This window comes from Brassica napus, chromosome C5 (assembly GCF_020379485.1).
Source record: "Brassica napus cultivar Da-Ae chromosome C5, Da-Ae, whole genome shotgun sequence".
Classification (NCBI taxonomy): domain Eukaryota; kingdom Viridiplantae; phylum Streptophyta; class Magnoliopsida; order Brassicales; family Brassicaceae; genus Brassica; species Brassica napus.
Window position 1 is genome coordinate 53137234 of NC_063448.1, and position 17412 is coordinate 53154645.

General features: G+C 33.6%; 1 protein-coding gene across 1 annotated transcript; it reads left to right on the top strand.

Moving 5' to 3' along the window:
* Positions 1-13973: 13973 nt before the first annotated feature.
* LOC106401708 (growth hormone-regulated TBC protein 1-A) lies at positions 13974-16778 on the top strand. Its single transcript, XM_013842268.3, has 7 exons — positions 13974-14917; positions 15402-15518; positions 15618-15796; positions 15869-15962; positions 16053-16130; positions 16222-16323; positions 16405-16778. Exons 1-7 carry the CDS (start codon positions 14423-14425, stop codon positions 16543-16545), a joined length of 1206 nt encoding a protein of 401 aa, XP_013697722.1. The 5' UTR covers positions 13974-14422; the 3' UTR covers positions 16546-16778.
* Positions 16779-17412: the final 634 nt, after the last annotated feature.

Sequence of the window (17412 nt, forward strand, 5' to 3'; positions counted from 1 at the left end):
TATAACAAGATTTTTTGATGAGATAATTATCTTATCAATATTTATCAGTGCAAATATTATCAACTAAAAATATTATGCCAAATAAATTTATCACGTCTGACGGAGTTTCCCATTAATATATATATATATATATATATATATATATATATATATATATTTTTTTTTTTTTTTACTCGAAATATATATAGAAATTTTATCTTTCTGTTTTTTTTTTAATTTTTAATTTCTATGATGAAAAATGTTTTAGATAATAATACAGTGCATATTATTTTTAGATAACAATTATAAAAATTATAAAAAATATTGAATATTTCTGTTTTATAATTTACAATCTAATATTTGGTATATTTGGAAAGGAATGAACAATAAAGTTTTTAGTAATCTGGACATGGATCTAAGGTACACGTTCATATTGGCAGAAACAGAGTCAATACTTTGGGTTGAAGCACATGTATTGAACGGAAATAGGACAATATTCCAGGTCGAGGTTACAACTCTCCCATCAATCCCATGGAGATGGTGTTTCACAGATGGTTCCTGGAAAGAGAATGAGATTTTCTCCGGAAAAGGTTGGCTGAGTACTTTAGAAGGATTTAATGGGTTGTTGGGAGCAATGAATGTCCGGGCTTGTCTATCTCCTCTACATGCGGAGATAGAAGCACTATTCTGGGCAATGGAATATGAAAAACTTATGCCAATTTCAGGTTACCTTTGCAACAGATTGTTTTTAGTTGGTGAAGATGGTTTCAGAACCAGAAGAATGACTAGAAAGAAGGTTTCACACGATCATAGATTATCTATGTACCAAAGACGCAAAATTCAAGAGCGGATAGCCTAGCACGCAGTGTCAAGAAGCAACAGTCTTTTGTCGTTCACATAGATCAAGATCTCTCGGGTTGGTTTACAAAATCAATATGAGTTTGTAGTCGATGAAAAAAAATTACAATCTAATGTTTTACTTGATTAATATTTTTACAAATTCAGTTGTAGGCCTGTAGCTACTCTAAGCAAAGTTGGAAGGCTCTCGATCGTGTGGAGGAGGGGGGGGGGGGGATGTTGCAGGAAGCTTTCACAATGGTTTGGAGTGAAATTGTTGAGATTATCTCCAATCCACCACTTACTCCTACTAAGACTATCCTAGTCAGGTATGTGTTTCAAACAACAGTGCACACTATATGGAAAGAGTGCATCTCACGCCGCCATGGTGAGATACCACGAGATGTCAGCTGCCTGATAAAATTTGTGGATAAAACAGTTAGGCTACGGCTCCTGTCGGTTCAAGGTTTATGTGACAAGCATCTCGAGAAGGGGCTCATTACTTGGTTTGAGGCGAGACAAGACCCACCGTAAATTTATAAGAGTCGGATAGCTCATTTATTGTTTTTAAAAGTTTATATTCTTTGATTCTTGAACAATAGGAAAAAAGATCACTAAAAACCAATAGGAAAAAAGATGCATTTGTACAACAGGTTTTAATTGAATAAAATTTAACATTTGTTCAAAAAAAATATTTATACAAATTTATATTTTAGATATATTATATTAGTTTATGATTAAAGATAATTGTTTGTTAAAGATATTATATTTTGGCCATTCACACACATTTTTAACCTGATAACTCAAAACAAAACAAAAAAAAACTAATTTACAAATATATATTGTACATAGAAATATATTTGTTCTATAAATATTCTTTGAAATCATATTTTCTATTTTGGTGGTTTACGGGTCACTTTCAAAGATGCACCCCCAACAACATACTCAACTTACATCAATTTGACTGAATAAACAATAGATCAAAACTATTTTATTAAGAGCAACTCATTGTCAACTATAATATCTGCTAAATAAAACAAACATGTATTATTTATTAGATAGGTATTTTAAATACTGAAAAATCATTCAGATTATTTCAAATAAAATATTTTAAATTTTTTATCAACATTTGAAATATTCATAATAAAACAATAATCGTTTTTATTTGTGAGATATACAGGGTGGTTGCAGTGATTTCTGGTATGAGAGAACCAGATGAAATAAACCGGATTAGTGTGTTGATGAGATGGGCCAACGGTTGTTCTAGGCCCAATAATCTTGCGTCTGATCCAGTAGGAAAAGTGCTTATTCGAGGAAACGTTAACAACAAATATACAGTACTATAATCCCTCAGGTTACAATGATACAACATATCCAGCTATAGAGTTCAAATCGAGCCGGAGATAAAGATGTTTCGTTGTATTATTGTCTTTCTTGTTCAGCACTTCTCCCTAAATCAAAATACACAATTATTCCAAAGTCTTCCTATATATATTGCGTTGGTGTTTATCTGAAGGCATGAGATTGTATAAGTTAAAGTGAAGTAGCTGCTATTTATTAAGCCTTGAGACTAAGGGGAGTGTTATTGGGCAAAGAATTCTAGAGGAGTTATTAAATTTTGAGATTTTATTCTTATTGGTTTGTGAATTTTTAAAATCTAAATATAATAGATTGTTACTGGAGTGATGATTTTAAAATTCCACTCAAAATCTTTTGTTATTGGAAAAGTTTAGTTTTCATTGATTTTAAGATTCTATTAAAATCTATTGTTATTGGGATGTAAATTTTCTTTGTTTTTACTCATAGTACTCAACTTTGAGAATATCATCTATACCCATAAGATTTTTAAAATCAATGTAATAAAATACACTCACATACAAAAAATCAAATTGAAGAATGAAATAATATACAAATCACAATTTTAACATAATACAATTCACAACTTAAAAAAATAGAAAAAAATATTAAAAATTAAAATAAAAATTGTAAAAATAGTTTTAAAATGCATTTTCGTATTTTTTAATTAAACATTTCAAAAATAATAATTCAAATTTTTTTTACAAAAATTCAAATTTAAAACATATATTTCGAAATTATATAAATTTTTTTATTATTATTTATATATATAAAGTAAGAAGTAGAAATCAATTTTTTTGGTCATTTTATTTCTTGAGATTTTTTTGTGACAAAAACTTTTTTAAAGTTGTTTAAGAATTGCCTTAATTGAAATGATTTTCTTTCCCTTTTTTTCTACCACCATTAATTTCTTACTTTAAAAGTAAATAACAATCAATTGAATTCTATACACAAGTAATGAAAATCTATGTAAAAGTATTGGATAAAATTTGTTAAATCTAGTTAACTTGTAAAATTCTCTCAACTATTAAAATCATCAAATTCCACAGAAATTCATGTTCCAATAACTCCCCTAAATTATTTATAGAAGCCCATTTTGGTGTATATAAACCCCGATAGTCGCATAGAATATATATATATATCCTCTATGCAGTGGCATTATTAAATTTTAGTAATGGTGAGGTTGTCTTGCGTCCTGCCGGCAAATTTTAATGAATGACGTAGCGAGTCCATAATTCTGTGCATATCATCAATAACATATCTAAATTTTTTGCAGATGTATCCAATATATGGTGTTTTTACGTAATAGCTAGAGTTTTTCATTTTAATGGTTTGATTAACAAAATGAATACATAATTTATATTGTCAAAACGAATGGGGAGGGATTAACAATGGTTAGACTTCGAAATGCAAAGCTATGATCAAGGGCCAAGGCTAGTGGTGTCGTGAACTCACGTATCTTTAAAGCATATCTGATTAAATAATTTCAATTATGGCATACCATATCTTAACCCCCGATGAGATTATGATCTAATTATATATTATAAAGTTAATCGTAAAAAAAATGTACGTGTCGTTCTCATTTGTTGCACCTTAATTTTTTTCAATATAATTATATACACAGGCTACATGGGCTTGGGCACTTCAGCACGTTTTTGCCGTCTTACGTTTAAAAGTTGTTTTAACGCATGCACGATTTCAAATAAATATTTTGAATCTTCGAATACACAATCATTAGCTCCACAAGTATTGATGCCATGCGAAGCATAATATATACAACTCCAAGGAAAGCTTTGAACTTTTTTTTTGCTAAGAAGGAAAGCTTTGAACTGCTTAGGTTGATCAGCTAGACACATATTCGAGTGGATCATGTAGCTCTAAGTAGGAATGTATATGGCCTAGATGGAAAGAAAACTATATTGCTCCGTCTCACGGTTAATGGGCCATCCACAATCGCTCTCTCAGCCCGTGGATTCTATTCCGTTTCAAATGGTTGGTGCGTTAATTTTTGGAAGGCATAAAATCATTGTTTACTGACTCTACAATCACCACCCGACCTTTTCCCGTGCTTTGGCCTCATTCGCACGGTATCGCGAATTACTTTCCGATAGTTCACCCATCCTTTTACTATTCCAGCCCAAGCACACCTAACTTTGGAGTTCTAAATAGATGTGTGACGGAAAAAGTAAGTCAATTTCTGTGACATAGGTAGTCAAATCAATTTTCTTAAGCCGTTCTATATATCACTATTCGGAATGTTACAATTTACCCTCTCTCAAAAAACGCAACGTCCTCGTTGCGCTCCCCGCCAAGCCTCAAGACGCCTCTCGGGTCAGAACCGAGATGGCTAACCAGCTCTGATATCACTTGTAATGTCCCGTCCGTCCATGGCTAATGGGCCACCCACTCCCGCTCTCTTGGTCTAAGGACCTCATTCTGTTCCAACAGTCGGTGCGTTAATTTTTCAATGCCCGAAAGTCTTGTTTACTAACCCTCAAATACGCTTAATTTTGGAGTTCTGAATGGACGTGTGACGAAAAAGGTAAGTAAACTTTAGTGACATAAATAGTCAAATCAATTCGTTTAAACATTTCTATATATCACAAGTCGGAATGATACAAAAACGAACAAATATGACAACGTTGTCATTAAAATTAACTTTCACATTTGAAGTAAAAATGAAATCAATCAAACGTATAAAAAGGACAATATTTATTGGGGTTATTAACTTTAAACAATAGTATCTCTCGTCTCATTTATAAATGTCCTCACTCAGACAAGGACATAGCTAAGACCAGACAAACGTTCAAGGCCAAATTTGTCCTCTATTAAAAAATAAGAGAGAGTTACATTGAGAGACACTTTCTCAGTTTTTCTATCGCTAAAAGACACATTACAAACTTAGCACACTTTTACCTGCCAGCTGTTTATTTTCGGACAAAAGTAACCCTGATATTGTCTAGAGAGGAGTGTATTGGTTTTAAAGAAACAACCGAAACACTTTCTCTCTCTTTGTAACTAAATTTCTTTTTAGTTACAATAATTGACAAATGGGTGAATTTAAAAAATAGGTATATGGGATGAAGAGAATCGTTTTTGGTCGTTTGATCTGATCTAAAGAAAAAAAGTCTAACGGCTGCGGAAAGTCTATGAAAGTTTTTGGTGGATGGTGCAATTAATAAGGATATGACTGTGGTGAAAGTAGCAGAAGACAAAGGTTTCCATCTTTTTTCCTAGAAAAGCTTGAAATTGTGTTGAGAGATATGGTGAAAGAGAAGTTGAGCAGAGTTGGCAAAAACTCCGTCGAGCGTTTTGTGATTCCGTTTGAAATCTTCTTTGTGAAGGTAGCAACGTATGTTGGTTCATTTTAATTTAATAAAAGATGGTTTCATCTATTTCATTATTCTTATGTTATTGTTGGAAGTAATGATTTGGTTATTTGTGGTTCCGATGGGAAACTGGGAGTTCGTGGTGGACAAGAAGAAGATCGGATTGTCTCAAAGTGTGTTGTGGATGGGACTCTTGTGGTTCGTGTGATTGTTGTGGTGTGGATGGGACTCTCGTGATTAGCGGGAATGTTGTTGTGGTTGTGAGTATTGCTGTCAAGGCTCTGGTGTTCAGTGGGTTATATGAATGCTGATGTTTGGTTGTGACTATATATTGCAGACATTTGGAGGACCATTTCTGCTAGTTGTTCGTTGGAGGAGATTCAAATAGATTCAGGGATCATGGTCTTATGTTTACCGAACACATGAGCATCTAACTTCTTCCACAGGATCGACTTGTCTTTACTCTTTTTTTGCTACACTAAAACCTTCCGTTGTTTTACATGAAAAAACACACACACATGAAGTTTGCAAGCTTCGTTAGAATAAAAAAGTATATGAACAAAATCTAATTGTATAATATGGAGTTATGGGTTTGAAGTTTTGTTAATTTAGTTTAGCGGCTTTAACCCTTTCTAGTAGAGAATTTATAACAATTAGAAACCAATCAAACAAACAAATTACATACATATACCACTTGTATAACTAAATAAAAATCTGTAGATGTGGTTATGGTGGATACATAATTGGTGGAAGTGCAATAAACTTGCGGTGAATTTGAGTTTTTGTTGCTACTCTCTTCGTGGAAAAGGATCTTGGCAAATATAAGATATTGTGTACAAAATACAATGGACAACATCACATGGACATATACCATTTATTTCAGAAAGCATATTACCATAGGTAACACAAAAGAATCAAGATCAACACATGAACCAAACTCCAACAAAAGTGATCGGTTCCTTCTTCATTTGTATCGGCAAATTCAAGTCTCAACCCGAGCTTCTTCATCTTCTTTGTTTTATCCTCCTTATCTCCTAAAATTCTTCTTCTTCTTCTTCGATGTAATTGTCTTCCTCTGTCATATTCTCTTTTGGTGGGGGCATTGTTGCAGTCATTGTGAGTTTGTTGAATACTTGTATGGTTGCTGCTAAGTTGATGCTTGTGCTTTTAGACATGTAGGTAGAGCTTATACACTTGTGATTGCTCCCACGATTTTATGTGTCGGTGGCTGTCGCTTAGATTTGTAAATGGGAGTTAGTTGTGGACAAAAGAAAGATGCGTAGATCAGAGATGTATGGATGGAAGATGCGTGGACGAGAGATGCGTGGACAGGAGAAATCGCCGCCACCAACCACCACTATTATATCCACACTCACGTCATCCACCATCACCTCCATAACCTCCATCGCTTTCACTGTGGTATCCACCGCTTCCTCCACCGTATCCAGCACCGTCGTATCCTCCACCATCTCCTCCACTCAAGTAGCCACCTCCACCAACCACCACCATTGTATCCACACTCACGTCTTCCACCATCGCCTCCATAACCACCACCGACTCCATTGCGGTATCCACCGCTTTCTCCACCACGGCCTCCATCGCCACCGCATCGTTTCCACGGGACCGAGCCTCGTTCGTGGTAGTTACTTTTGAGGTTTGGAAGAACCTTCCATGGAGAAGAACAGTCGCCGATATGTCTGTGGAACAACGGCTGCTAGGAAACAAACCGTCAGCGGTTGAGAAAGATGGAGTTCGAGTGAAAACCGGCGGATCTTGAAGATTTAAAGAGTATCTAGAGGTTTACAGTTCAGGTTTTTGAGACTTTAGCTATAATCTGAGAGAATGACGACGGAAAAAGATCAAGAGTACAACGAAGGAGGAGAAAGAGACAAGGGTTTGTTTGTCGATTTGGGAATTTTGTGAGTTAGATAAAAGAAAAGTGATATTGAGATTTGACATGAAAAGAAGAAAATGAAAAAAAAAATTATATTTTAATGTTTTTAGTTAGAGGTGGTAACAAAATGTATCAACCGTGTAGTTAGGGGTATATGTGTAAACTTACTCGAAGAAAGTGTGTCATCTAGGAAAATGTTCTTTAGTGTAATATGTAAGTCATATTGTGTCTCTGAGGGTAATATTTTCAAAAAATAATGGACAAATTCATAATATTGCCATGATTCAAAAGTTAAACCCAAGTCATTAACAACTCTTCTCCAACGTTTCAAAATATCTTCATTGTTATGAAATAACTTATAATTTATAGTATCGTGAAATTTAAATAAGAGTAGAATTTAATACCCGTAGGAAGCAAATAACACTAGTATAAGGGAGAGAGTTTATTATAAGGAGGAAGAAGAAAATGTAATGATTTTTTGATGAATTACTCTTGTTCTTGTTTATGGTGTACAAAAGAGTGAGATGAGTGATGGTATTTATAGTGAACAACAATACATAAAATAACAAAGATATTAATTTGGTAAATGAGTGGGTGATCATAGTGTTTGATGAGTAGATGATCATAGTGCTTGAGTTGGTAAAGGAGTGGATGATCATAGTGCTTGAGTTTGGTAAAGAAGTGGATGATCATTTCAATGCTTAATTTATAACACTCCCCCTTGATCATCCATCTTGTATTACGTGGTGCCTCGTTAAAAACCTAGTCATGGAAAACCCAATGGGAAAAACCGTAGTAAAAGTAAAAAAAAGTACAACTACGTAAGCTCCCCCTCGAATGAGTAGTCATAGAACCTTTAGAACAATGATAGATTTTCATCTCTCAAATTGTAACATTCTCTTTGGTTGTCTATCTTTTGTATGTTCTTTGTTGCCTCGTTAAAACCTTGTCATGGAAAAACCCAATGGGAAACAAAAAACCATGATAAGGAAAAAGAGTACAACCACACTTACTATCATATTTCTTTCTCTGGAAATAATATTTTCAGGATATGTATTCCAATCAACTCTCTTCAGAGAATTAAGCTTAAGAGAATAAACTCTATTCATTTCTATTATGATATCTAGGGCCTTTAGACTTCTTCTCCATAATTCTCTTTTGACTTAGACAATAGTTTATTGGTCTATTTGGATTTCAAACCAAATTTCTTACATATAATTGTATAGAAATTCGTCTCGTACATACGAATTATTCATTTGTAACTATAGAAGTTACTATTATGATTTTCTTTCTTTTCATATGAAATTACATCTTTCAGTAATGAAAAAGATTAATAATTTTCTTAAATAACACTCTTACGTATGGTATTTCAGGACCAAACATATACGAGCGTCTTAAATAAAATACTTTAAGGATCTTTATGATAACATCTTAGTTTTAGATCTCCAGTTTAGAATACATAAAACAATATAGTATTGTCAAGAGTTTTCTTCCAAAATATAATTTTTCTATAACTCTTCAGGAGTTTTGATTATATTCAAATCATGATTCTATTGATTTATAATCTCTTGATAAATACAAATGGATACATTTGTTAACCTTATAATATTTCATATATTCCATAAAATAGTTTGTTTCAATTCGATCGAATATGCAGAGTTCCCGGGAACATGATTTTGATATCATCAATCCTTCATGGATTATACTTTCAGGGATTAACATTTTTCAAGTGGATTGTTTCATTCAAGTTCTTCCTTTATTACCAGACTATAAGGAACTTGAAACTAGTTGCATCTACCACATGAAATTATGTCTCTTCACAATTAATTTCATATTGATCCTTCTTTGTGTGCAACGGTTCATTTACATCTCACTTGTTTTACACCTTTTAGTGTATGGACTACTGGTCCAAATACTTCTCTATTTCACAAGAAGTTTATATCTTTGTCTATTGCATCTTTCTGATTTGGCCAATCATTTCTTTGTGTACACTTTTCAATAGACTTTCTTTCATGATCCTCTTTCTCATTTATTATATCAACTGCTACTTTGCATGTATAATATCATCGACGTCAATTTTCTTATCGGTTCCATTTTGTTTCATACATGACATAACTTATTGAGATCTCTTCATTTGTCTCAGGTACCTGAATTTTCGTCAGTCATGTTTAATTTCTCTTCTGGAGATCATACAAAACTATATTGCCTCGTTTTGACCATTATCAATATATGCTCCTTTTTCATTTACGAGGATTTATCTTTGGAACCAATCTGTCTACCACGCTGCAGGCGTGACTAGCAGTTTGATATTGTTCTTGTAGAACATTTATTCTTATTGGAGCATTTACAGCTGGTATATGTGACTTGATCACTATATTTATATGGGTCGTGTCTGGCAACTGCTTTAGTAAGTTTTGAAATGAATTATCTTTTGGACTTGTATTTCACATTGTGTTTAGCCCGAGGATCAATGATAATTCATTTCAACTTATTTTCTTTTCCAGCTGTTTATTTTCTCTCCTTTTATGTTGGAAGTACTAACTCACTTTTAGAATTCATGTATAGTCTTACTTATATTTTTCGGGAATGGCTCTGGATTCTTAAGTGTCAATAGAGATTTATATCCAACATATATTTCCAACCTCATTTGAAAACACATCTTCATTTGAAGCTCTGTGGCGGAGCAACATCCAACATTCTTAGATGAAAATGATTGGTTTCTGATTCCATACCAATGATGGGGAGAACTAGTGAATATTTATTGGCTTGATGCGAACCATTGTTGCTCAAAATGTTTAGCACTTATCTCAGTGAATGTGCTATAGTCGTTAAAGACTTTAAGAAGTGAATTCACCAATATTATAAAAATGCATAGTGGGTGATCAGTCCACTAACATCTTCGTTATTTATGCCAATATCTTATTTTGGCTGGTGAAAACCATATTACCCTTTTATCTTATGGGTAAGCAACATATGTCAAATCATTTGGAAGAATCTTCTGGTTCTTATATGACTATGCATATGACCTTTAAGTATATATTCGCATTATTAATGAACCAAAATGGTCTAACTGATTCATGCCAAATGTAAACTTCTAGTTTACTATACATTTATCTTCATTATACTAATCTTTGTGTAGTACAATATATAAGAGGCTGTAGATATTTTCTCTAAAATACTTATACTGCTTTGAGAATTATTTTTGATTGAAATGTATATATCATTTCGTTTGCTTATTGTCTCAACATAAGTGTCTCAAAATCTTACGGATTTACTTTGAGAAAAATTCATCAATCTTAGTTTTAGTGTAAACATAATCTTCTGGATGTTTGACTTATCATAAAAAGTGAGATTCTTTAACTCTTCCCCTCGAGATGATAATACTACAGGTTTATCAATCTCGAATGTATCTCATTTTCTTAATCAACACTATATCCTACATGGGTTATGTATTTTTCGTAGATCCTTTTAACTTTTGATACTTATAAAAATACAATACCTTAAGAACTTTAAATTGCATTCTTAAAAACTTTAAATTGAATTTTTATGTGCAGTAATACTATGTACACTTCTGGAGCATCATATAGATCCTCTTTTTAAGCATTCTATAAGTTTTTACTACCTTGTATTGTACACACAATAAATTTTCTTTCATCTTCAGATGAATTCATAATTTCTTTTCTTTATTACCATGTTTATTTTCTCAACTTTAAGTGAGAGTATGAGTTCTATAAAGAAACTCTTTGGACCTTGACCTCATTTATGCTCACGTCTAAAACAACTATTTATGAGTTTTTTTTTTTAAATATCTTATTCTCTCCAGGAGAATGAATCATAATCAACTAGACGTGATTTATCAATAGATATTTTTCAATATATATGCATCATAAAAAAATTTCTTGAAGAAATTTTACTTTTAAACTTAACATCCAACATAGTTGGCTTTATTTACAGACTTCAGGTCTTGTAATCTTTAAATGCAAAATACAAAATGAGCTTTAGGTAATCACTTCAGGTGATAATACCTTTTTATATATATTATCTTCCAAAACTTATGGATCTTTTAGAGTCAAGCTTTAAACTTAAAATCCACAATATAAATGGTAATAAAATCAAAATATTTCAAATATATATAAATATGTATTAACAAAGGTGTCTTATTATATCAGAAAATAAATAAAACTTTCATAGTAATTATTATATAGACTATATTATTACTCTCATGCTATTTAACAAAGTTTAACCTATCAATCAATTTAATGAACAAATTTATATCACTGCCAACTTCATGTAAATTGATTTATCTAATCAAGTTTGTTAAACTTGTATATAAAGCATAAAAATACTTATCTTATAAACAGAAGTATATCGGCGATGAAAGTTTCAGCTGTTCACGTTTCTGAATTGGCTGATAACTTGTACATATCTTTCCGAGAGAATACACAATCCTGAAAACTTTAAATTTTGCTCATATAAACATGGCCATTACATTAGTAAATATCAACATATAATCCAAATTATTTTATGATATTAGACCAAAGACTAATCGACTACAAAACTAACCGATTACAAATAATTTCTTTTATGATGTTAGACCATGAATCATAAAGTATGTTTCCTTAATACCATTAAACCGTGAAGCATATTAAAGTATAATAAGCAAAATTTAATTCATCAAATAACTATTATTCTTACATATAGACAAGCGTTGATGATTATTAATGATATCAAGTTCTTTAGTGCTCAAAGATTTTAAAACCAAACAATCAAACCAATCAAAGATTATATTTCAAATATTAATTAATGATTCTCAATTATTTATAGCATGAACCATATAAACCAATGGTTATCCAAACCAATTCAAACATATTATTTTTTGAACAAACCAATTTAGTATTATAACTTTGACCAAACGTATTATTATCAAACAAGCATATTGGTGACACATGTGTGCATGTGCATGGTTCAATGAATAGACGAGCAAATCGGTAACGCAACTACACGTTATAAAGGTGTTTTCTGTTTGGAGTGTTAACCGAACCAAACAAATTAACAATAAGCGATACACATTACAGTGTGTAGAATTAAATTAAACAAAGTCGTTTTAGTAGATCCATCGATCGCTGCGTTATAGCCCATAAACCCATCGATCGATGCGTTTTAGCATATGGACAACCATTAGTCATGGTTAATATATTATATGTCATATGACTATAGTATTATGCAATTTTAAAATGAACCATTTATATTAATCATGCAAGCAATTACAAGGAGAAGCGATGTAAAGAAAATTAAACCGATATTCATCTTAAATTCACTCGGAGTAAATTCTCCAACGAATAAACCATAAATAGAAACACAAATAAAAATGGCACATAAAAACAAAAGTGCGCGAATCATCTTTCTTGAAATGAAAAATCGGAGGAGAGCGATTTGAAATTTTTGAGAGAAGATGAAATGTTTTGGATGATGAAATGGAGTGAAAATGAGTTGTATTTATAGATGAAAATTACTGTTCATGACCGTTGGAGAAAGGGAAAATTTTTGAAAAATTTTCTTTGTGACCGTTGGGGTTAAATCGAGTGCACCGAAAATCAGTCTGAAAATATCGTATTAAACGATCAATCAAATCTATAAAATTTCATAAAAGTGAAAAATTATGACAATGAAATATTTATGTTATATGACAACAAATCATGCGACGGCTCAGTCGATCAATGCAGAATAATAAATAAATTATACGGCGGCTCGGCCGACCAATTAATAATAAACAAAATATAAGGCGGCTCAGCCGACCAATAAATAATAAACAGGATATAAGGCGGCTTGGCCGACCAATAAATAATAAACAGGATATAAGGCGGCTCGGCCGACCAATAAATAATAAACAGAATATAAGGCGACTCGGCCGACCAATAAATAAATTAAATTACTAGTAAATAATATAGGCGGTATTCCGGCCATTATAACATGATATAAATAATAGTAGAGGCGGTATACCGACCATTATAACAGGGTATAAATTATACAAATAAATTTTACCGAATCGCAGAGTGATCGTGCTGATAACGTGTTATGAAATAACTTATAATTTATAGTATCGTGAAATTCAAATAAGAGTAGAATTTAATACCCGTAGGAAGCAAATAACACTAGTATAAGGGAGAGAGTTTATTATAAGGAGGAAGAAGAAAATGTAATGATTTTTTGATGAATTACTCTTGTTCTTGTTTATGGTGTACAAAAGAGTGAGATGAGTGATGATATTTATAGTGAACAACAATATATAAAATAACAAAGATATTAATTTGGTAAATGAGTGGGTGATCATAGTGTTTGATGAGTAGATGATCATAGTGCTTGAGTTGGTAAAGGAGTGGATGATCATAGTGCTTGAGTTTGGTAAAGAAGTAGATGATCATTTCAATGCTTAATTTATAACATTCATCAAATTATACAATAACCCCATAAAAATCCAAGCTTTCGTTTCAAACACCAACGTTCCAAAATCATTATCATCATTAAATTATAAAAACTACCCCAATAAAAATACGAGCTTCCAGATTCAACCCCCACTTTAATCTCTAGATAATCTCTCCTCGCACCTCCTCCTCTCAATCATTCTTTCTCTATTGGACACCGAGAGACGCGTGATTTCAGTTCAACGCTCCTCTGGAATTTCCATTTCCTTCAGTTAATAAAATTTCCTATTTATTTAAAGGTCGTGATTCCATCACCTGTCTTTCCATTTTTAGTGTCATTCCTCTTCACGAGATCGGAAAAAAAAAATCTTTTGTTCTTTTTTGGCTTCTTCTTTTCTGTTTCTGAATTTTTAAATTCACGAAATTAATTTAACTGCATAGAGGAGAAAGATCAGGTCGAGAGAGAGAGAGAGAGAGAGAGAGAGAAAGCTTCAAGGCGATATCGTGACAACATTAAAAAAAAAGGACACATCGAAAGTTTGGTCTGAGAGAGGCTCGTGCTTTGGTCTGAAAAAAACCGACGAAAATTCAGACAGCCCAAAAAGATGTTTGGGATCCAAAACAGGCGAGACCTAACGATGGAGCTCCAATCCCAGATCCCCATCCTCCGCCCCAGCATCCACGCCCGACGAGCCAACATCGTCGTGAAGTTCCAGGACCTGTACGGGTTCACGGTGGAAGGCAATGTCGACGACGTGAACGTCCTGAACGAAGTTCGAGAGAAGGTGAGGAACCAGGGGCGGGTGTGGTGGGCTCTGGAAGCTAGCAAAGGAGCTAACTGGTATCTCCAGCCCGAGATTCTCATGATCGGCGACGGCATCGCCTTGAAGAAGACGTCTCTCAAGATCTCGACTCTGACGAATGCCATTACGTTGAAGAGGTTGGTTAGGAAAGGGATCCCTCCTGTGTTGAGGCCTAAGGTTTGGTTCTCTCTCTCTGGTGCTGCGAAGAAGAAGTCTACTGTCCCGGAGAGTTATTATAGTGATTTGAGTAAGGCTGTTGATGGGAAGGTTACGCCTGCTACGCTGCAGATTGATCATGTGAGTTTTTTTGAATCTTTCTTATCCAAAAAAAAGTCTCGATTTTTATGAAATTTTTCATCTTATTGTTTGTGTTTTATGAGTTCTTTGGCTGATTTGTTTGATTGGGTTTGTTGTTCAAGAGAATCTAGGATTTGATTCTCGTTGATCCTTTGTATTAGGATTGTTTTGGTCTGTCTGTTGGTTCACTCTTTGTGTTCAGACAATTACTGTTGGAAACTCTATCAAAGCCTATCTCTTCTTATGACCGTTGATTTTCTTGATCTGTTTATTAGATTTTGATTGAATCTTTTATTTTAGGATTGTTCGAGATCCGTTGTTCATTCTTGTGTACAGCTGAGCCTTTCTTCTGCTATTACTGTTTGGTTGATCGTTATTTGGGAATATGTGAGATGATAAGTTGATTCCAATTATCTTTTAGTGCAACCTCTTCGGATCTTTTAATCGTTTTGACTTTGACTTTGTGTATACACTTTTTTTGTAGGATTTGCCACGGACTTTCCCAGGGCATCCGTGGTTGGACACTCCAGAAGGTCATGCTGCTCTACGACGTGTGCTTGTTGGCTATTCTTTTCGCGACTCTGATGTTGGCTACTGTCAGGTAAACACCCACTCATCCTCTTCCCGTCTCCACTATCTCTATTGGATTGGGTTATTTGATCTTAATCAATGATGTTTTTTTTTTTTGTTTGTTTGGTAGGGGCTAAACTACGTTGCAGCGTTACTATTGCTTGTGATGAAGACAGAAGAAGACGCGTTCTGGATGCTAGCAGTGCTTTTGGAAAACGTATTGGTCCGTGACTGCTACACAACCAACTTGTCTGGATGCCATGTTGAGCAGCGGGTTTTCAAAGATCTGCTCGCCCAAAAGTGTCCTCGGTATGTCTTCCTTAGTTCTTGGTCGCTGAGCTTTCATCAGCTGATCAAACTCTTGTTGTTTATTGTTTGCAGAATAGCTAGTCATCTTGACGATATGGGCTTTGATGTCTCCCTTGTAGCCACAGAGTGGTTTCTATGCCTCTTCTCCAAAAGCTTGCCTTCAGAGGTTCTTACAAAAAAAACAAACTCTTATGTTACATTCTTTGGCTTTCTAAGCTTTGCTTTTATTAAGTAAACAGATAACTTTTGTTTGCAGACAACTCTAAGAGTTTGGGATGTACTTTTCTATGAAGGAGCAAAGGTTCTTTTTCATGCAGCTTTGGCAATATTCAAGGTTCTTACTTCTCTCTCTCTCTCTGGATCAGCATCGTCCATCCTCTTGAAGATTAAGTATCATTTTACTGATCTCTGTTTTTATTTGGCAGATGAAAGAAAACGAGCTGCTTATGACTCACCAGGTCGGTGATGTGATCAACATAATACAGACCACCTCTCACCAGCTCTTTGACCCTGATGAATTATTGACGGTAAGCCATATAACTAATCCAAATAGTTTATTATATGTTGAAGATTCATAATCCAATAACATATATTTTTTTGGGTTACAGGTGGCATTTGAGAAAATTGGATCCATGACAACCAACACAATATCAAAGCAGAGGAAGAAGCAGGAACCGGCGGTGCTGGCAGAACTTGACCAAAGACTTCGCAGACTCAACTCTCTTAAAGAAACTGGTAAGAACGCTTGAATAAAAAGAAAATGTTGGGACTTGAGGGAGAAGATGAGCCAAAAAAAAAGTGTACAACAAGGAGGGAGTCCAATGGTTTGTATGCTTAACCCCTCTTGATGGTCTTATTCTTCTTCTACTTCTTATGTTAAAAGTATATAAAAGATAGGGTTTCTAATTTTGAGAGCAAAACTAAAGACCAACAAAACAAACAAGATCCATTTTCTGTGATGGTAAATGTCAAAGTTTCTTTCCTTTGCTTTGTTTTACTTGATATCATCAATTTGTGATCTTCATGTTTTCTCATTTATAACCATTTTTTTTCAACCATAATTTTTCATTAGAAATTTAAATTGGGTTTACAGCCCAAAAGGCCTGTTTTGCAACTTGATCGGCCCATACATTTTCCGATCTGCGAGTAAACTTGAAAGCGATGAAATAAACTCTCAATCACCTTCTTCGCTGACGACATTTATAACCATTTCAATTCTTTTTTTTTCTTACTTATAGTAAATGGTTCTTCTCAATACTAATTCTTCAAAACAACAAAAATATAAAACTGGTAAACAAAACAATATTAAAAATGTGTGAATCCCACTTTCTAAGTTTTTTCAAATAATAAAAATCAGAAATGCAAACAACTACATGAGAGCGACGCTTTATGAAGAGGACGCGGTTCAGTTCAAGATTATGTTCGATCGGTGCACACGTTTGAAACGAGGCGGGTACAGTCTAAAGACAACATGGGCCTTTATAAAACAGAGTAAACATGATGACCCAAATCTTCCTTTATTTATCACGTTTGTCTTTTCTAAAGACAATTTTAAAAAATTCAGACCACCATTTCTACTGGAACACAGCTTCGGAAACGACTAGAAAAATGGTCAA